We start from the raw sequence: 22758 nt of genomic DNA, 5'->3' as shown, positions 1-22758 counted from the left end.
CTAAGACCAATACTCGACCTCAGACCCCTCAATCGGTATTTACAGTCTGATCATTTTCATATGATCACTCTCCAACAAGTGCTCCTGCTACTGCAACAAGGCGATTTCCTTGCCACTCTAGATCTCGAGGACGCCTACTTCCACATTCCCATACATTCTGCTCACAGGAAGTATCTGAGGTTTGTAGTGGACGGACAAAACTACCAGTTCAAAGTCCTTCCATTTGGAGTCCCCACCGCACCCAGAGTATTCACAAAATGTCTTGAGGTGGTAGCAGCACATCTGAGACGACAACAGATCCATGTCTTCCCATATTTGGACGACTGGCTAATAAAAGCCAAATCAATCCACCAATGTGTTCAACACACTCACCAAATCATCCAAACATTACACGACTTGGGTTTCACAGTCAATTACACTAAGTCGCATTTCCTGCCCTCTCATATACACCAATGTCTGGGGGCCACAATAAACAACTCCACAGCTCTAGCATATCCCAGCCCACCCAGGATAGCCAGCATACAAACCCTCATCACAAAATTTCAAGCCCAACGCTCTCTCCCAGCCAAAGTGTTCATGCAACTCATAGGCATGATGGCATCTTGCAATTTTATTGTACCTTATGCAAGACTTCAAATGCGCCCCTTGCCGGAATGTCTAGCACATCAGTGGAACCAGGCTCAAAGACAACTTACAGATCTGGTGTTGGTGGACAGCTGCACACATCGCTCTCTGCAGTGGTGAAACACAAAAAACATGTCCAAAGGGCGGCTGTTCCTTGAATCTGTTCCACAGATAGTACTCACCACAGACTCATCACTCAGGATGGGGAGCCCATCTTTTCGGACATACAACTCAGGGCAAATGGACCACTCAACAAAAAGTGCTCCACATCAATCACCTGGAACTACTGGCAATATTTCTAGCTCTAAAATCATTCCAAGTACATGTACAAAACAAAGCTGTCCTGTTCTGGATGGACAACATGACAGCCATGTACTATATACAAAAACAAGGAGGCACACATTCTCTGCAGCTGTCTCGGCTCGCACAGAACATTTGGAGATGGGCCATCCCACAAAATATATATCTGCTTGCCGAACACCTTCCAGGAGTTCTTGATCAGATTGCGGATCTGTTCAGTCGACAAACACAACAGATTCACGAATGGGAACTACGTCCCCAGATTCTGCTACCATTTTTCCAGATGTGGGGCCAACCAGACATAGATCTGTTCGCCACACACGAGAATGCAAAATGCCGAACCTTCGCCTCCAGGTTTCCACACCCATCGTCCAAGGCAATGCGATATGATGAACTGGTCAGGTAGATTTGCTTACGCTTTTCCGCCACTCCCACTAGTAGTACGCAAGCTCCGGCAACAGTCTCTCAAACTAATCTTAGTAGCTCCAACAGGGGCACGCCAACCGTGGTTCACAACACTGTTGGAACTCTCACTAGTTCCGCACCAAAAACTACGCCTGTTCCCATCACTGCTAACACAGAACCATGGAGACATCGGACATCCAGATCCAGGTCAGCTGAATCTGGCGATCTGGCTCCTGAAGTCCTAGAATTCGGTTACCTTAACCTACCTCCGGACTGTATGAACATCATTAAAGAAGCCAGAAGACCAACTACTAGAGCTTGCTATGCTGCAAAATGGAAAAGATTTGCCATTTACTGCACCAATAACCATATTGATACACTGGATGCCTCCATCCAGAATATCATTTGCCACCTTACTGCACTTGCAAAGGTGTAATCTAGCATATTCATCCATATGTTTACATCTAGCAGCACTGGCCGCTTTTTTACAAAACAGACAACACTTGTCACTGTTTAGAGTTCCTGCATTTAAAGCCTTCATGGAAGGCCTAAAAAGAATAATTCCTCCTAGGTTACCACCCTCTCCAGTGTGGAATCTAAATATTGTTCTTACCAGGCTCATGGGACCCCATTTGAACCTTTACACAGATGCAAACTGCAGTTCCTCACATGGAAAGTAGCTTTTCCTGTTGCCATTACCACTCTTAGAAGAGTAAGTGAGATCCAGGCTTTAACCATACAGGAACCATTCCTACAATTACATCGTAACAAGGTGGTTCTCAGAACAAACCCAAAATTCCTTCCTAAAGTCATCTCTCCATTTCATCTTAACCAATCGGTGGAGTTACCAGTGTTTTTCCAAACCCAGACTCCATAGCAGAGAGCGCTCTACACACCCTAGATGTTAAAAGATCACTGCTTTATTACATTGACAGAACCAAATCCTTCGCAAAACAAGACAATTGTTCGTAGCCTTCTCCCCACCACATAAGGGTAATCCCATCTCCAAAGCTGGGATTGCAAGGTGGATAGTTAAATGTATCCAATTATGCTACCAGAATGCGAAACTCATCTTGACTATTCCCCCTACACACAAACTAGGGGCCTCTATGGCATTCTTAGGGAACATTCCCCTGGAAGGCATTTGTAAGTCAGCAACATGGTCTACAACACACACCTTCTCTAAACACTATTGTGTTGACGTGCAAGCCAAGCAGCAAGCTTCTGTGGGCCAAGCTGTTCTTAAAACGCTCTTTCAAACTACTGCAACAGATGTAGGTGACCACCGCTAGGGGAGATACTGCTGTACAGTCTATGCTAAGTGTGAGATCTGCAGCTCATATGCCTTGAACGGAAAAATGCCACTTACCAGTATGCATCTGTTCTTGGCATGTAGAGCTGCAGTTCCTCACACTCCCACCCACCTCCCCGTGACCTGTATCTGTTCCAGTTCTATCTTATTTAGATATACACACATGGATATCTTTTCTTTTTCTACTAACTCCATCATTTCCCATCATGGCAAAAAACAATCGAAGGATGGAGTCGATGCCCATGCGCACTATCTTCCAAGGGAGGAGTCACCTATCTCGTGACTACAAAGACTTATTCCAAAACAACAACGTGCAAGCATCCGATCCCAACACCAGATAGCGATCTAATGCTAAGTGTGAGGATCTGCAGCTCTACATGCCAAGAACAGATGCATACTGGTAAGTAGCATTTTCCTTTCTATTAGAAAATTCCAACCGCTGCCTTCGGGCCCAGCTCGTTTTTCTTTATCTACTTCCACTAGAAGATCCATCATGGAATCTTCTGCCGATGGAACCGACGCATTTCAAGTCTGTCCTTGGTGCCATTCCTAATACCCGCGCACAGCCCTTCTTAAGGTCTGTAACCTCTGTCTCTCCGCGGAATAAAGAGGAAGACTGCTCCGTTGTCTGTCGTTCCTTTACAAAAAGACTCTTTGGGACCATCAGGCTCGACGAAGAGACATGCAGCGGCAGAGTATCAAGGACACCCATGATAGCTTCAGAGAAGATATAGAACAAGAATAGATGGAAGCATCGGCAGTGGAAGAGGCCTCTCCTTCGAAGACTCCGATTCAGAGTTGGAGATCGAACTAAAGTCCCACGAAGTTCCAGCTGGACAGTGTGCTGTGAGTAACAAAGCCCCATTGCCAACCAAATCCACTCCAAATAAACAAAAGGCAATTGGGCCACCACTACCAACAGGCGAGGAGTCGGCGTCCCGCATCCAGAACATCCACTCAATTGAGTCCTACTGGCGACGCTGAATTCTTCTCCGACTAATTATGAGTCATGCACATTGGTATTTTATGATTTCTTCCTTTAACTTGGTTTCCCTACAGTACAACCAAGTTGGAATTAATAGAAATTCTGGGTCCATAATCTGCTGTTCCTGTTCGTCTAGTCCTCATACACCCACAGACAATTTATCACCCGGTACCCCTCCTATCGCAAAGATGCAGAAAAGAAATAGACGCCTTGTGCTGATACTGTCCCCAGAAACGCTGTCCTGATGAGACACCGTATCAAGATAGGGTTGAAACGTCGACACTAACAAAAGCGAGAGCCTGATTGATACTTTATCCATTGTTTAAAGGTCGTCCTAACTATTCATAATGCACCATTTGGTAAGGAACACCTCTTTGGGCCTCAGACCACTCAGTAGACAAAATGAAAAAAAAACACAGAAGTGGCAAAATCAATGGAGCACTTCAGCCTCCTTCTACCAGAGGTTCCTTTCGTCCCTCCTTCTACATAGGGGGCTTCAAGACTAATGCCACTGATGCAAGCACATCTGTGTATTAAACACAAACACTGCCTTCCCCCCCTCTAGAGGAGTCTATGAAGGTGGATATAGAGGTAACAACTTTAAAGGAAGAGGTAGAGTTATAGCAACACACATCTCTCCATTCACTAACAAACAGTGACTTGATATCACTTCCCCCGATCATTCATCACCTGTCAGGGGAAGATTACAACTGTTTCTTCCCATTTGGCAATCAATAAGAACAGAAAAATAGGTGTTGGACGTTATCCAACATGGTTATTGCCTGGAGCTCACAAGCAACCCTCCGAACATTCCACCTCATATTCACAAACTTTCTGTAGAACACCAACATCTGCTCAAACAAGAAGTACAAGCTCTTCTAATAAAACAAGCTATAAAATCCGTCCCGGTACAACAAGGATCAGGGGTATATTCACTATACTTGATAATTCCCCAAAAGGACGATTCATTAAGGCCAATCCTGGATCTTAGGCCATTAAACCTATACATATTATTAGAACACTCCATATGGTCACACTACAAGTGCTTCCACTTCTGTAGCAAGGCGATTTTATGTCGGCACTAGACTTAAAGGACGCATACTTTAATACAACCATTCACCCAGGACATCACAAATACCTTTGATTTATGATAGGGGAAAATCATTATCAGTTCAAAGTATTCCCATTCGGAGTAACAACTGCACCCAGAGTATTACCAAATGCCTTGCAGTGGTAGCAGCACACCTACGAAAGCAACAAATACAGGTCTTCCCATACCTAGGCGATTGAATCATAAAAGCCAGCACATATCCCAAGTGTGTGCAACTCACACAGATGACCATAAACCTTCCACATCAGTTAGGATTTACAGTCAATGCACAAAAATCTCATCTTCTACCCACTCAAATACAGCCATATCTAGGTGCCATTTTAAACACTCTAATGGCTCCATAGTATCGCAATGCAGCCAGGATTCACAATTTTCAAGCATTGTTAATCCACTTTCAAAACAACCAGTATCTACCAGTCAGAACTTTCATGCAGCTTCTGTGGATGATGGAGTCATGAATTGCCATAGTGCCTGAAGCAAGACTAAACATGCGTTCTCTACAAGATTGCATACGATGTCAGTGGAATTAATCACAGGGTCCAGTAACAGATCTAGTGTTGGTAGACAGCCACACTCATCGCTCTCTTTAGTGGTGGAACCCACGGAATTTATCAAAAGGGTGGCACCTTATCGACCCTATTCCACAAGTTGTGCTCACAACAGACGCATCTCTCACAGGGTGGAGTGCACATTTGCAACATTTAACAGTTCATGGTCTTTGGGATACCACCCAACTGAACCATCACATCAACTACCTAGAACTCCAAGCAGTCCAGCTAGCATTAAAAGCATTTCTACCTCATCTGATCGGGAAAGTTGCTCTAGTCCGGACAGACACTATGACAACAATGTACTAAGTACAATAACGGGGGGGTCGCAACCTTTGCAGCTGTCATGCCTCTCGCAGACCATTTGGTGTTGGGCAATTCAACACCAGATCCGACTCCTGGCAGAACACCTTCCAGGGACATGCATTCTGCTGAGGAGATCGGCAAAGATGTAAGTACACAAATGGGAACTTCACCCACAAGTTCTCCTTCCATACTTCCAAAAATGGCAATTCCCATAAATAGACCTCTTTGCCGCAGCAGAGAACTCAATATGCCCAGACTTCGCCTCCAGGTTCCCATACCCTCTATCCAAAGGTCATGCCCTATGGATCTACTGGTCAGGGATATTTGCTTATGCTTTTCCTCCTCTCCCTCCATTTCTGGTTCAGAAACTCAGGCAGATATCTCTCAATCTGATTCTGGTGGCTCCCACATGGACTCAGGAACCATAGTTCACCACATTATTAAAACAAACTCTCAATAGTTCCACACCAGAAGCTTCACATACCGTAAAATGTTCTCACACAGAACCATGGAGAAATCAGACATCCAAACTCCAAGAAAGTCAACCTAGCGATTTGGCTCTTGAAGTCCTAGAGTTTGGATATTTAAACCTACCACCAGTTTGTATGACAATTCTTAAGGAAGCATGAAAACCCACCACTAGAGCATGTTATGCAGCAAAGTGGAAAAGGTTTGTGATATATTGTCATAGTAACACAATTGATCCGTTAGATGCATCTATACAAAATATTATTTCTTATCGTTTGCATCTACAACATGCATGCCTTGCCTACATACCCATTCGATTACACCTTGCAGCAGTAGCTGTATATCTTCAAAACAGACAACATTTATCCCTATTCAAAGTTCCAGTAATTAAAGCCTTAATGGAAGGCCTTAAAAGAATAATCAAACCTAGGGTATCACCTGCACCTGTCTGGAACCTTACCATTGTTCTCACAAGGCTTATGGGTCCACCTTTTGAACTTTTACACTACTGTACATTACAATTTCTTTCATGGAAGATTGTCTTTCTCATTGCTATCACTTCACTAAGACGTGTTGGCGAGCTGCAGGCCTTAACCTTAGAAGAACCCTTCTTTCAACTTTATTAAGATAGTGGTTCTTCGTACAAACCTAAAATTCCTTCCAAAAGTGGTTTCTCCTTTTCATATTAATCAGTTGAGTTACCTGTGATCTTCCCTCAACCTGATTCTGTAGTAGAAAAAGCTCTACATACACTTAATGTCAAAAGAGCACTATTGTATTACTGTATTTTCCGGCACATAAGACGACTGGGCGTATACTTTTCAAGTTAAAATATAGGATTTGGACTATATTGGCTGTATAAAAAGATGACCCCGGCATATAAGATGACCCCCAACTTTTGAGAAGATTTTCAGGGGTTAAAAAGTCGTCTTATACGCCGGAAAATACGGTACATTGATAGGACAAAAGATTTTCGCAAAACAGAACAACTTTTTGTTGCCTTTGCTCCACCTCAAAAAGATAATCCTATCTCTAAATCAAGTATTTCTAGATGGATTGTTAAATGTATTCAAACTTACTATGTTGAAGCTAAAAGAACTTTAACTATACCTTCTAGAGCACATTCTACTTGCAAAATAGGAGCATCTATTGCCTTTTTAGGCAACATTCCCATACTGAAATATGTAAGGTAGCTACATGGTCTGCACCACACACATTTACCAAACATTGTATTGATGTGTTAGCACGTCAACGAGCTAACTGGTTAGCCACCTCTTTGGGAGAATACTGCTATACAGTCTATGCAAAACATGTGTATCTACAGCACACATGCCTCGAATGGATTATGTTACCTACCCTGTAAGCATCTGTTCTTGGCATGTAGAGCCATAGATTCCAATGCGCTCTCCCTCCTCCCCCTACACCTATCGTTGTTGTAGTTCTTATTATTCACATTACATATAGATAGACATCTCTATATTACACTTACTTATTCCATTCTCACCCTCTTGCGGGAAAACAATCTAAAAATGGAGGGTATGCCCATGCACATTATCACCAAAAGGAGGAGTTTCCTTACCTCGTGACTGGAAAATACTTCTTTGAAGAAAAATAACTTGCAAACATCCGGACCCAAATCTAGGTGGCAGGAGTATGCAAAGCATGTGAATCTACAGTTCTACATGCCAAGAGCAGATGCCTGCAGTGTAAGTAACATAATCCATACTGCTGAACCCTGGTAAATGTGCAGGTCGGAGTCCTAGGTCTGTTCCCGGTCCAAGTGCAAGGCCCAGTTGAGGCCTCATCCTCTGGTATGTTTATGATGAAATCCAAGACACAATCTCATGGCAGACACAAGAAGTCCAGATGGGACTCCTACCCCCTTCACTCCCGCTCCAAGGAGAGATTGCACGGTCAGCACTCTAAAGGCTGACTCTACTGCAGTCTTTCTGATTCTGACCGCATTCCACAGCTAGATTCAGCGTGCCCAGAATTTCCTGAGTTATCCTAGACTTCGCAGGTTGTAGAAGCCTTCAAGGAGACAATGCTGCAGCTTTTCCGGGCTTTTCTAGCTCTCCCTTGAGCATGTTCATGGCCCATGCATCTGCTGAGGTCATCAGTCTCATATCTGCCAGTGGGTCCCGCTCTAGTTCTGACTGTCCTGTTTGCCTCCGCCCTGCTTGTGACGTACTTTCAGTTTATTCTGGTTACAGCCAGACTGGTGCCAATTTCTGATAGACCTAGATGCCAGTTTCGGACCTTGAACCAAATTCGAATAGATGTCCTCTTTTGTCTTGTTTGAGATTACTAAGATACAGCCAGTTGGTTTGGACGATTCTCTGTCTCTGCCTTTTCTCATGGCACCAGCATCTTTGGCAAATTGATATCTCAGACTCTGGTCCAATGTAGGACCCACAGAATGTTCCACGTGATGGAGATGACGAGGGGGAGGAGGCGGTTATTTTGTTGCCTCTCACTATTCTAGTGACTATACTTAGACATCCTAAATGCTTGTGGGCTTAATAACACACAGGCTTGGTGTCCTCCACTGATGAAAGTGCCTCTTTTTGCTGTGGTGGTGCCAAAGGCAGCAGAAGTGTTAGAACTGTAGTTGCCAATTGCAGCTAATCTGCTCACTAAAGTTTTGCAATCACAGAGTTTTTACTATACTTCTATGAAACCCTGACTGACTCTGCCATGGCTGAGCCCTGTCTTAGTCCTGCTCAGCACTGCCAAATAGTGGTCACATAGCTGAACTCCACAGACCTGCCTTAGGTAGGTGATAAGTGACATACATAACTGCCCTCACCCTCCAGTAAGACTTCAAGCCTGTTGTTCTAACGAAACCTGTCCTGGCCCATCAACCACCCCACTATGTTATAGAATAGTTCCAAACTGTAACTTTGTCCACCTTGATAAAGCTGCAAATGGAAAGGTGAGAGGTATCTTGCTTATACATAGTGAATTCCCTCAAATGCAAATTGATAAACTCACTTGACAGCTCACTCTTCTATTGCCTCCTGGTTGTGATCACAAAACCAACAACCAATCCTGTGACACTGAATATCTTCTACCTCCCATTGTTTAGGTTGAAGAATTTCATGGAGGACTTTATTAAATACAGCATAGATTATCTGATCTCCTCATTAACACACTTCCCTGCTTGACCTCATCCTCCACTGGGTAAATGACAGTGATACCCAATCATCTTCACTTAAATCCTTGCTATCCGACAGCAGTCTTCTACACTCAAAAATGTAGTAACATTCAACCTAATATTTAAAAAGAATCTTCTTCAGGTCTCACAGCCCCCTTTGTGTGCAATGGTCGGATTAGCTCCTTGTCCTCCTTCAAAATGATTTCTCCGCTATATGGCAATCCAGAATGCATAGTGGACAACTTGAGCAATGTTAAAATATCAACAAAAGTTTGCTAAACTTGCTGTGCATCTTGGTCCTACGAATTAAATAGAACTATGTATCTTGACAATGTAAACGCCCGAATATGGGAACTTGATTTACACATCAGGAATTGTTGGCCTAATTTATAACTAGCTCACAGTGCCTCATGAACCTGTAACCATATCAAGGAACCAGATGGACTCCGCAACCTTGAACATGACCTCTCTTTATTCCCCAAGGAAATCGTGGGAACAGATCTACCCTTTTGTGGTTTACATTTGCATTCCCAAGGTAAACAGAAGAAAGATACAAATTGACTTTTTAAACATTTATTGAAACAAAACAATCATATTCTATAGAAAGAATGCTGCGATTATTGGGAATCAGGAGCAAAGCACTGTAACCAGCATCACAAGAATGGTGAAGACTATAAACAGTTCAACCATTATAACATTACTATATGATTATACTCCTACCTAACACAATCTGTACTATCAAGAGAATAGTGAGATTATCCTCCGCTAGATCCCTGGGTGATAGCCTAAACCCCCATACCCGAGTAAGATGTGTCAGGATTCCGACCTATGTAGAACAGGCTGTCATCCTTTGCAGGATAGAGGTCAGAGTCAGCAGGACTGCATCTCAGTGTGTCACGTTCCAGGACAATCCCAGCAGAAGTGCTCCTCTGCTGAACATAATGCAGAGGCTGTTTATATAATCAAAGCACTGTTCCAGTCGCAGTGTCAAGCTAAAACGTGCAAATAAATGGAGAATCTGAGTAGGCCCTGTTGTACTTTACAACATCCTATTCTTGGCTGACAAGAAACTCTGCTAAAGCATAAAACTAACCTAAAACGTCAGCTGAAATGTTATAAAGTATACTTTAATAACAAAAGCAGATGAAAGTCTTAAAAAAAAAAAGTAAATGTCAAAAGCAAGCGATTGATTAAAAACTAATAAAAGACACTTTGTGTTAAAATTACAGGACAAATAAAAAATCTAGGATGCTCCCAAAATGTTTCCCATGTTCTGAGAGTCAGTGGGATCCAGGAAGGAACCTGAATCCGCAGAGAATATATGCATTGAGCTCTAAAGAGCGAATTCCAATGGACAAACATGGTCGTATCCAGCCAAATCAGCAGATGCTGATGGTGTCAGCCGGTAATATGACCGCTGTAGGAGAGGCTGGTCCAGGAATTGATGAGCCGAAGCACACATGCTGGCTGGAGACAATAGCTCATAGTTAGCATCCTGCAGCAAAGGCAGTGAAGATGAGCTCTCAACAGATGCACTTGCAGATCCATATCCAGAGATCAAACCAATTGCATTGCAAGGCATAGGTCCAGTGCATACTCGAAGGGCACCAGAGACCGCGGAACACAGACTGCATTCAGTGTAACCACATAGGTCTAAAGGACAAGGACCAGTTGTTGATTAATTCCTGAAGCAAAGACACTCCCAAGCACTGTATCAGGCATTCACGAAAAAGCAGGACGTATACTAAGTCCATCACCATTTGGCCTCAAAGTGGAACATCCATTTTGGAGCACCAAAAATAGGACCAAAACGGCAACGAGCGGAAATAACCAAAGAGTGTGAAAATGGTAGAATCACTACAAATACAGTCTGGACTGTACTAACAAAGTCAGACCCAGTCTTTCTTTTAAAAACTGTACCACTCCAGCGGTATTTGAAGCATTACATTTGCGGTTTACAAATATATCAAAATGCTGCAGCAAGTTTGTGTACAATAGCGATTGTACTTCAGAGGAACACCTTGCAACTTGAATATCAAAAGTTTCTTGAGCAGATGTTTTAATGCAACGTTCTTTTGAAACAATGAGGCTCTCAGTGGGCTTAACTTATCAAAGTTAGTTTTAAAAATAGGATTCGAGGCCATGCAGTAACTTCTCTAATCGTGTGTGTGGGTGGAAATAACACTTTATTACAACAAGTCACAACCCTGGAAGCGGTCACCACATATGGCACTGCTGGTTTCATCCCATTACAACCATGGTCATTTACGATCAAATAACTTTCATTTGAAAGTAATCTGAACACTGGCTGAATTAGGGAAACTGGTACGCCATTCAGATAACACGCCAAATTGGCCATGGGTGCATTGCACACACCATGAAGTGTCACCTCTTTACAAACTAATAAATGGCCGAACAAAGTTTCACATTCGTTTCCATTAATGAAGACTTCGGTTTTCCCCCCTCAGACATCTGTCATCAAAAAGTAAAAACCATGTTTCATGAATAAAATTCTCCCCTAATGCTTCATGTCTGCCTTCTTGAAAGTGCTTCAGGCAAGATGTAAACTGGAATGTGGATATTGGTAATGAAATAAACCCATGGATAACCATGCCACAGATGGTGGCTTGGCTACTGTAAAAGACTCTATATTCAGCATTTTATAAGTTGCGTCTTTTTTGCCATCAGTCTTTATATGCGTATTAAATTGTAAGGCAAAAGCAATTCTGTTGCGTTCAGATATTTCCATGGCACACACTTTGATTATAAAACCTGCAATGGCGAACGCAGACCTCTGGGGATTCTCTCTAATCTTTGATATCCCTTCAGTATAAATAACATTGCTATAAGATTATACTCCTACCTAACACTACCTAGCATTGTGGGGGTACCCTCTGCCAGATCCCTTGGAATAGCCTTCCTCCCTCCCCCATTCCTGAGTATGATGTGTCTGGAAGCCAACCCGTGTAGAACTAGTTATCTATCCTTTGCAGGATAGAGGTCAGGGTCAGCAGCCTGCATCTGTCGCATTCCAGGACAATCCCAGCAGAAGTGCTCCTCTGCCGAATATATAATTCAGAGGCCATTTATATAATAAAAGTACTTCTGCAATCACACTGTGTCAAAGGTGTAGAGCTGATGTGGTGGTTAGGCTGGAGCAGATGAGCTGTCTTAACTGGACAACTAAATAAAAGGGCATCACGTTCCATGTTCCTTTGCCTTGGACACAGTGTACGAGCAACGTGATGATGATGCGTACTAATTAAACACTGGATGTAGAATAGCTTCTCAATTCATTGTCGCGTAAGTGTAAAACATGAAAAAGTCACCGTTATAAAAGATGTCAAACTAAAGCGTGTAACTAAAATGGAGACTCGGAGTGGGCCCTGTTGTCCTTTACAACAAAACTACCAGCCGTACTCTGTACCCAGCTCGCCAAGCTTATATAGCTGTATGCCACTGTTGGGTGATGTAGTTCTTCTACCATGAAAATCAAAGTGTAAATTGACCATGAACTGGTACGGTAATGATGTGAACACGACGCAGAAAAATGTAAGAGCCCAAGAAAGAGATTAGAGACTATGCCCATGCCCTCAGATGCATAGATGGGCAGGAAATGTTATAAACATCTCTTACACCATGCTAAATTCTTCATACTAAAACTTAACACGTGCTCCAAACTGCTACAGAGAACTTTCCTAGATCATAGAGCCAGAGAGGCCGTGCTCGCATGCAGTCGCTGAATCTGAACATAATGGAATCGCCTTCAGTTCTCCAAAAAGCCCATGGAAATTGAGAATTATATAGCTAAAAATCCAAACTCATCTCACACATGACCTAAGCACTACCATGAAGAATTATGTAGCCATATAGACTGTGTTCACCCTCCTTACCCTGGATAGGGTGAAAATGACCATCACCAATACTAACAAATCAAACTTTGTTTCACATTCTCTCCCACCGGTTCAAGCAAAACATCACACCGAAACCCACTCATATGTTTGACAAGTAACCATCAAATCCTCCCACAACCATTGCTGCCTCCTGTATGCTGTCACATTAGGAGACGTTTGCTATATTTGTTAAGAATTGAAGGGCTCAAACATTAGTCGCATCACAGGCCACCCTTTTCTATGACCCTAGAGAGATGTGCAGCTAGCCAGGTAGAAGATTACTCCAGCAACAACGATCTAGGTATTTATTATCCACTCTGGTTTCAGTGCTTGTGACAGCATCAATGTGCAACATTTTACCAGAGACTGCCCTTCATTGTGGCCATTTCTAGAAGTGGTAGTCTAGAAGGCTTTTCTAGCCCTGTTCTGTGACTCCATAATCTACTAGTATCATGCCTTCTGCTGGACATCTCAAGCTTGGTGGCACATGCAGGCCTTCAGTGGAATCTGCCTCTGCAGTGAGCCCAACACTAGATATGCCTCTAGAAACACGATTGTTTCTCTATCTTGGGGGTTTGGGGGCTGGGCTGTGGGGGGTGGAGAGAATAGACAAACTGGCAACATTCAGAGGTGGCTCCTATATACACCTCTGTGTCAGAGGCAGAACAGATTTATAATGAAAGCTGATTGCGCCACCTAGCTGAAGGCAGGAGCAATCACAAGATTTTTCAACTCCTACTTGGGAAGATTCACATTCACTAGATAAGAAATCTTTGATTAGGTAAGTCTGGCCCAGAAAGAATGTTGCTGAAAGTACATAACTTTCTCATTAGTTCTTAACGATTAGGACACTTTGTCAAAGTCCCTAGAACCTTTTATGTGATGTATTCATTACTCGTCGAATAGTGCAACCATGTCTACTGCAAACTACAATTGGAAATAATAGTTAACAGTGTGCTATTTCCAGCACACAAACTTGTTAGGCAGAGCTCTGCACCATGTGCCGGCCAAACAGCTTATAACTGCTATAAGGAAAACTCAAATCGAAAATCTCAGCAGGGTAAATTCAGGCACCCAACACCATAGCACCTGAGGAGAAAAAAAACCCGAAGCAAATAGCATAAAATATATTGTTTTTCTTATAAAAAAACAAACCACTGTAGGCAAAATAACCCTGTATCAAATAATAAGCTTCAATGAAGCATGAAGTCTCATCCGCTGCCTGATCTTGCATAGTAGGCAGTCTACTGCCTCAGTACATATACTTGCAAACGCACAAGCACTGATCTTTCAGGTTACCGGCTATAGTTGCAACACATTCGTCATTTCTTCCCTATAGTTCGTTTCTTCCTGCTTCAACTGGTGCTACTGGGGTTTCTTTGCCATCTGATGATGCATTGGCAATTGTGGCTTGTGTTCTCGTCAAGGGGTTGCTCCTTTAATGAACCTTTTAGTCCTTATGTCAGAAGTTTAGTACAGGTACAAATCAACATTTCCAGTAATTATACAAACACACACAGGTGAGGAGCTATGGTGTTTACTAGCTAGGCCTACTCAGGTGCTCTTCACTCAGCCAAGAATATCATGCATATGTTCCTGCACAGCTGTCACTACATACTGCTATACAACCCCTTCATTTTCACAACACGGTTGGAAAGAAATTTTCCTGTAGAAGATTTAGCAGGTTTCAGTTGTAATTCAGTAAATGCTGGCATCTGCCTGGGTTTTAATAGTTAAAAGCCAGCCACCAAAAGATGACAGAATTTTTTGTCGGATACTTAATTTGATGTATTTAAGTAGGCTACATCTATTCATCTCAAACCCTAATGTATCCTCTGATATCCTCTGAAATGTACTGGTATTAATGTTCACTTTGTCAGTAGCAGACAATGTTTTCCGATATTTATTGTACATTCTTCATGGTTTCAGTCCTTGGCTTTAAAATGTTGTAGATAGCATCAAGTTTTATCACTTTAGATAACTTGAACCTATTTTTTCAGGCATTTTACATCAAATTTGACATTAATCTTCTTTCTTGAACTCTAGAGATCACAAGGTCTTCTAAAGAAGTCATGGGTAGCTGCTGTAGCTGTCCAGATAAAGAAACTATCCCAGATAACCATCAAAGCAAGTTTAAGGTGAGTAGATGATCTCCAGTAGGTTATTTCATGCAGTGGTGAAGATGCAATTATTGAGCGTTTGTACTTAATGAACTTGGTTAGTCTAAATAATACACTTTGTGGAACCGCACTTGTTTCATTTTATAGAGCAGCATATTCGAGACACATATAAAAGCTATTAGCTTTGTTGACTACTTTAATGTATTCATGCTTTTTATGAAAAACTGTAAATGACCTATTCGTGGATTTTTCGTTACCTTCTGCCTTAGTAGCTTGTTGGGATGCTGATAGGTCATTCTTCTGTGCTGTCTTGTCTCCTGTGTGCTCACATGTATATAGGAATGTTTGCTGTTTCTTAATATTTTGCTTATGAGATAACCACCTATAAAAGCTTTTATCCTCTGCTATATGGTTAGGTAGTATTGTGTGACATTTCTTTGACTCTTCCGCTCTTACAGTAGCATTGGCTCTCTTGGTCGCCCATAAGTGTCATTCCTACACAAACACCATTTATAGTGCCAGTTGATGCTATTTACATTTGCACTTCTTGTGTGACTCTCCTCTGTCTATGTCCTTACTTCTTCATTTTTTTTTTTTTTTTTATTAGTTCAAAATATTTTATTGTAAATTTTAAAATGAACAATACTCATAGACATACAAAAAATGTTAATACATTGAAAAATCTATTACAATACGTGCTCAAATTTATAGGAAAACTAAAACTGGAGCGGAAGGGGGGGAAACATTGAATAGCAAACTTTTGTTGAGTTATAAATAGAGCTACTAAGATATATCACTTAATATAATATAAGAACAATAAAAAGGGGAACAAGCATTAAAATACTATTCAAGATGATAAATATCAACAGGAATCCAAAATGAGTGATGAGAATTAGAATTCTGATTAACCCCAGACAAAGATAACTGGGTACTTCTTCTTGTAAAAATAATCCATGAACACCATGCATGAACTGATAACTTTGAAATATATTTCCAACAGAAGGTAATAGATTTTATAGCAGCTGAAAGTAAGAAATTAAACAATTTACATTCAAGACAATTTAAATCCTGCGATAAAATAATAGATTTACATATTAACAATTTATATGATAAGTCTTCATGTATATTTAGTATCTTTTTAATAATATCCCAAACTTCTGTCCAGAATTTGGAAAATAAAGGGCAATCATAAAGCATATGTTGTAAAGAACCAGGGTGTAATTTACAATACCAACATGTTTCGGATTGAAGATTTGCTTGAAATAAACGTAATGGAGTCCATAAACAGTTAAATAAAACATAAGAATTGGTTTGGTAAAGCGAGACAGGTAACATCCAAATATATTGATAAGCCATATATTTTGCCAAGTATCAATAGACAATGAAAGCGATAGTTCATTATTCCAGAACGTTGCAATCTTATCTGTTACTTCCTAAATTATTCGACAGTTTTTTATGTAAAATAGATACACCATGAGAAATTGATATAGTTTGGATATAAATGGATAAGTCCGCTTGAACTTTAGATGGAATAACTTGTGAAAATCTAAAATTGAATTGCTTAAATATTCGTATTTTATAAGTTCTGAATTAGATAAACCAAACTTTGTTTGTAGATCTTCAAATGGTATAAAAGTAATATTAAAGTAAACCTCTTTAAGATAAAAATGCCAGCCTTAATCCATGAAGACCAAAAACTAATATTTCTATTCAATTTAATAACATTGCTATACCATAATGATAAATCATCAGTATTATACATGGTATTTTGAAAAATTGTTGAAAATCAGTTTAGTGGACATATAACAGATTTACGGAAAAAATTAGGATTTGTTAGACATAGTTAACAGAGTGGGTAGTGGAAACTGTTTCACAATGGGGGTTTCAATGTGGATTCATGCAGGTGGATTTTGTAAAAAGGAATGATTAAACCATAAGGCACTTTGTTTTAAAATAAAGGCTTTATGATGAAGAAAAAAATCTGGTATACCGAATCCAGCATTACATTTAGATATTTAAAATGTTTTATAACTGATACGAGGAGCTTTGTTATTCCAAAGAAATTTGGATAGAAGTTTATCAACATCTGTATAAAATTTTAATGGAAACTGAGTAGGAATCATAACAAGGGTGTAAAAGATTTTAGGAGCAATATTCATTTTAATAGATTCCATTCTACCCCACCATGAAAGATGTAATGATGTCCGTTTAGATGTTTTGTCTTTAATATACTGAGACAAAATTACTATTTTATAGAAGAAGAGAATAAGATACCTAGATATTTTAATTTATTCTTTTACCAAATGATTTCATTCATAGAAATCATGTCAGGCAGGAGTACAATAAATATTTAAAGGGAACAATTCCGTTTTGTTAGTGTTTAATTTGTATCCTGAATCCTTAGCATAATTTGTTATAATCTTTACTAAAAAAGGAAATGAGGATAAAGGGTGATTAATAAATAAAAGTACGTCATCTGCATATGCTAAGGTTTTAATAATAACATCTTCAACATTGATTCATTTAATATTATCACAATTTCTTATAGAGGCAAGAAAGGGTTCAATACCAATTAAAAATATAAGCGGGGAAAGGGGGCATCCTTGCCTTGTACCTCGAAAAAGGGAGAATTGATTTGAAATTTGACCACTCATAAACGAGCAGTAGGAGCAAAATATAAAGCTGATATCATGCGGATAAAGAGTCCCCAAAATTAAAAGATGATAATGTATTAAATCAAAATTGCCAGTGAAGTTTATCAAATGCTTTTTCAGCATACAAAGCCATAATTCCTGAAGGAGTAGTTAACATATGACCTTGTTCAATGACATGCAACAAAGTAATTTGCAGAATATCTATATGTCATAACCCCAGATGGATCTGAATGTATGATGGAATCTAATAAAGGGGATAATCGTGTAGCCAGTATTTTAGCATATAATTTACAATCTTGATTAATTAAAGAAATAGGGCGATAATTAGATACTAGGCTGTGGTCTTTGTTTGGTTTAGGAAGTACAATAATTAAAGCTTCAGTAAAGGAACCAGATGTATTACCCGATGAGCCAAACGTTGTAAAAAGTTTAAATAATAAAGGTACAAGTTGGGGCTGAAATTCTTTATAAAACTCCGCTGGGATACCATCTGGGCCAGGAGATTTATTTTTTGGGACAGATTTTATAGCAGATAAAATTTCATCCGTAGTAATGGGTAAGTCAAGGCCAATTTTTTTCTGATTGAGAAATCATAGGTAACCCACATGAGGTTAAGAAAGAATCTACCAAAGATTCATCATGAAAATCAGGTTTATCATATAACTTGGAGTAGAAATCCAAAAATTGATTAACCATCTTTATGGGATAGAGCAATTTTATCATTGTAGCCATGAATAGAGTTAATTAGAGTTTTGTCTTTTTTAATACGTAGATAGTTTGCTAAAAGTCTTCCAGCTCTATTTGCGTTAAAACTAAATTTAGCTTTAGACTTAGAAATCTGAATGCCAGCTCTTTTACTAAGATGTGTATTAAATTTGTAGCAAAGCTTTTGTAACTTATCTCTATATTGTGGGTCATTAGATGTAATAAAAGTCGTTCATATTTCGCTATTTGTTTATCTGTTTATTATTTGCATTCAAGGTTTTATTTTCGTGGGCCATAATAGGAATAGTTACCTCTCTAATATACGCCTTAAAAGCATCCCATCTATTGACCATAGAAGTAGAACCTTCAGGATTAAGTTGAAAATAGTCATGAATGGCTGATAAAAGGTTTGGCTTATTACGTTCATTGAGAGCTATACCGGAATTCATTCACCATCTCGATTGTTTAGTCAAGGTAAAGTTTAATTTTAAAATACAAGAAATCATAGCATGGTCAGAGATATCAATATTACCAATCTTAGGAGTATTAATAGAGTTAATATTTTGTCTTGAAACTAATATATAATCAATTCTTGAGTGGGAATTGTGTTGTTTTGAAAAACAAGTTAAGGGAAATGAAGACGCCAGGTATCAACTAACTTAGTAGTTTGAAGGAATGATTTAAAAGCTAAATAAACCTTAGGAGGATGGAATTTAGTACGGGATAATCTATCTAGTAAAGGATCAGAGATGACATTAAAATCCCCTGAAACAATTAAAGGGGCATTACCAATTTTTAACACCCCTGTTGAAAGATTAGCCCAAAAAACAGGATCATCTGCAGTAGTACCGGAAACATTTAATAAAAATATGATAGATCATGAACTTAAACTTTAACAATTAAATATCTCCCATCCGTATCTGTAATTTTACTGGAAATTTTGCAATGTGATTTTTTTTGCAAATAGTATAGCTACACCATTTTTCTTGCCATTAGCTGGAGAAGAAACAATATTGTTAACCCATTTTTTCTTCATATAGTCTAAGACTTTATCATCAACATGTGTTTCCTGTAAAAAACAGAAATCCGCTTTGCATCTACCTAAATAATCTAAAATTTTAGTACGTTTAACTGGATGTCGTAAACCTTTTTCATTTAATGAAACTACTTTAATATTAATTTTGGAAAAGGTGATGGACAGAGTTTCTGAATGATGCAGAATACTCTTACCAAGTCAATAGATCATGGTTTTAATCCATCACTGTTTTTTAGCTCACTGCACCATCCCAGCTCAGAACCTGGCTATATGCAAATTAGTCTGTTCCTGTCCCAGTGCATGATGGGAACCGGGCAAACCAAACTACCAAGCCAATTCTTATACTGGGAAGGAAACAAGCTTCCGGGGACCGGTTTCTGGCATCACAGCCTTCTTCGGCCCGGCTTGCTTGAATCCTGATGGTGCAATGAGCAAGGGACTCACGTCTGAGTATACCCTCCCACACATAGTGTGGATAAAATCGATTTTGGAAAAGGTGATGGACAGAGTTTCTGAATGATGCAGAATACTCTTACCAAGTCAATAGATCATGGTTTTAATCCATCACTGTTTTTTAGCTCACTGCACCATCCCAGCTCAGAACCTGGCTATATGCAAATTAGTCTGTTCCTGTCCCAGTGCATGATGGGAACCGGGCAAACCAAACTACCAAGCCAATTCTTATACTGGGAAGGAAACAAGCTTCCGGGGACCGGTTTCTGGCATCACAGCCTTCTTCGGCCCGGCTTGCTTGAATCCTGATGGTGCAATGAGCAAGGGACTCACGTCTGAGTATACCCTCCCACACATAGTGTGGATAAAATCGATTTTGGAAAAGGTGATGGACAGAGTTTCTGAATGATGCAGAATACTCTTACCAAGTCAATAGATCATGGTTTTAATCCATCACTGTTTTTTAGCTCACTGCACCATCCCAGCTCAGAACCTGGCTATATGCAAATTAGTCTGTTCCTGTCCCAGTGCATGATGGGAACCGGGCAAACCAAACTACCAAGCCAATTCTTATACTGGGAAGGAAACAAGCTTCCGGGGACCGGTTTCTGGCATCACAGCCTTCTTCGGCCCGGCTTGCTTGAATCCTGATGGTGCAATGAGCAAGGGACTCACGTCTGAGTATACCCTCCCACACATAGTGTGGATAAAATCGATTTTGGAAAAGGTGATGGACAGAGTTTCTGAATGATGCAGAATACTCTTACCAAGTCAATAGATCATGGTTTTAATCCATCACTGTTTTTTAGCTCACTGCACCATCCCAGCTCAGAACCTGGCTATATGCAAATTAGTCTGTTCCTGTCCCAGTGCATGATGGGAACCGGGCAAACCAAACTACCAAGCCAATTCTTATACTGGGAAGGAAACAAGCTTCCGGGGACCGGTTTCTGGCATCACAGCCTTCTTCGGCCCGGCTTGCTTGAATCCTGATGGTGCAATGAGCAAGGGACTCACGTCTGAGTATACCCTCCCACACATAGTGTGGATAAAATCGATTTTGGAAAAGGTGATGGACAGAGTTTCTGAATGATGCAGAATACTCTTACCAAGTCAATAGATCATGGTTTTAATCCATCACTGTTTTTTAGCTCACTGCACCATCCCAGCTCAGAACCTGGCTATATGCAAATTAGTCTACTACTTTAATATTAGCCTTAATGGAAGAAATAGAGAGAAAAGGTTAAGAAGAAGATAGTAAGAGAAACGTATAAATGTAAGGAAGAGAGTAGCTCTAGAGTACGCAAAAAGGGAAAGGAGGAAGAACAACATAAAAAATGACAAAATACATAAATATGAACAGTGAAATGCACACACTCTCTACAAGCATGGCCGGAACCGTTCGAGCCCGGAATACGATGAATTATTCATAAATTTGATCGCAAATAACATACTGGAATAAAGTCAAGTAGTAGGGCCATGAGTGTCCATTGAGTGTTGCATTTGTTGATCAAGAAAATTTTGCAGCTCTTCCGGACGCTGAAAGGATTTTGAGAAGTTATCTTTCCATATGCGCATTGTTGATGGATCAAAAAGGCCGTATTTGTATCCAAGACTTGTTAATTGAGGGCGAAGATCAGTAAATTCTTTGTATTGCAACAGTTTCTTTAGCAAATTCTTAATAAATAAAAATGTTATTGCCATTGGCCATCAGTGAGGGAATTTCTCTTGCAGCTTTTCTGATGAGAACCAAATGATGATGACGAAAGACTTTATCATTTGTCTAGGCTTGGTATGTTGAGGGTTGCGGTGAGAAGGGATTCTGTGAGCCTTATCAATTTCAAATTTTTCTGGAAATGTAATATTCAAAAGACCAGGAATTAGGTTTTCCAAGTATAATCGACAATTCGAATCCTCAACTTCCTGTGGTAAATTAAATATGTGCAGGTTGTTTTGCCTATTGCGATTTTCTATATCCAAAAGATGAGAGCACATAGGAGATATTTTCGCAACAAGTGGGGTAAAAGCATCCACTTTGACTTTGTTATCCTGTATTTTAATTGCGTTATCAGAAATTTTCATAGACCAACACATTTCTTTACGTACATTTTTAACTTCTGTCGCAATCGTATCTGTATTCACATAAAGTGCCTGAATTTCTTCCAAAATTAAAGATAGTGAAGGTTCAGATGACTACCATTTTCGATTTTATTGGAGGAGGTGAAACCTGCTGTCTCCTTTTATTGTTGAGAGGATTTTTATTTTCCATTTTTGTGAAATAAAAGACTAAAATTGAGTATAAATGAATAATTTCTGGATAAATAAAGTTAAAGCAATTCTCAAAAATACTGGTGCAGCAGCTAAACAGGACTGTGGGTGTGGCTAGGCCCAAGCCAGGCCCTTTCCTGACGAACACTCCGCCCCCTTGACAGACAGTTCAGGCAGTACCTTGCTGTAAGGCTGGGAGCAGGATCCAGGGAGCTTGAAACAGCACTTCAGGCATCCACAGAACTCAAAATCTCCTCACAATGTAGATGACACTTTTATTGTTGCAGTGGCCTCATTTGCGCCTATATGCTGACTAAAAATCGTCGTTTTAATCTAAAAACGGGCTTGAAATGCGATGGAGCTCAGAGGGCGGCAGCAATTTTGAATCACGCGCTTGCACGCCTCTCCCATGT

At 40.2% G+C, this 22758-nt stretch overlaps 1 protein-coding gene across 2 annotated transcripts in view; it reads left to right on the top strand.

The window, feature by feature from the left end:
- FRS2 (fibroblast growth factor receptor substrate 2) overlaps positions 1–22758 on the top strand; it is a 263424-nt gene that overhangs the window by 166135 nt on the left and 74531 nt on the right. For both annotated transcript variants that reach the window (XM_078678808.1, XM_078678818.1), the window contains exon 5: positions 15156–15247. In XM_078678808.1, the coding sequence (XP_078534934.1) occupies positions 15182–15247 (66 nt within the window). In that variant the 5' untranslated portion in view covers positions 15156–15181. The remainder of the gene's footprint in view (positions 1–15155; positions 15248–22758) is intronic.

The sequence above is a fragment of the Lissotriton helveticus genome, chromosome 1_1 (genome assembly GCF_964261635.1).
Source record: "Lissotriton helveticus chromosome 1_1, aLisHel1.1, whole genome shotgun sequence".
In the NCBI taxonomy this organism is placed as follows: Eukaryota; Metazoa; Chordata; class Amphibia; order Caudata; family Salamandridae; genus Lissotriton; species Lissotriton helveticus.
This window is presented reverse-complemented; position numbering and strand designations above follow the sequence as displayed.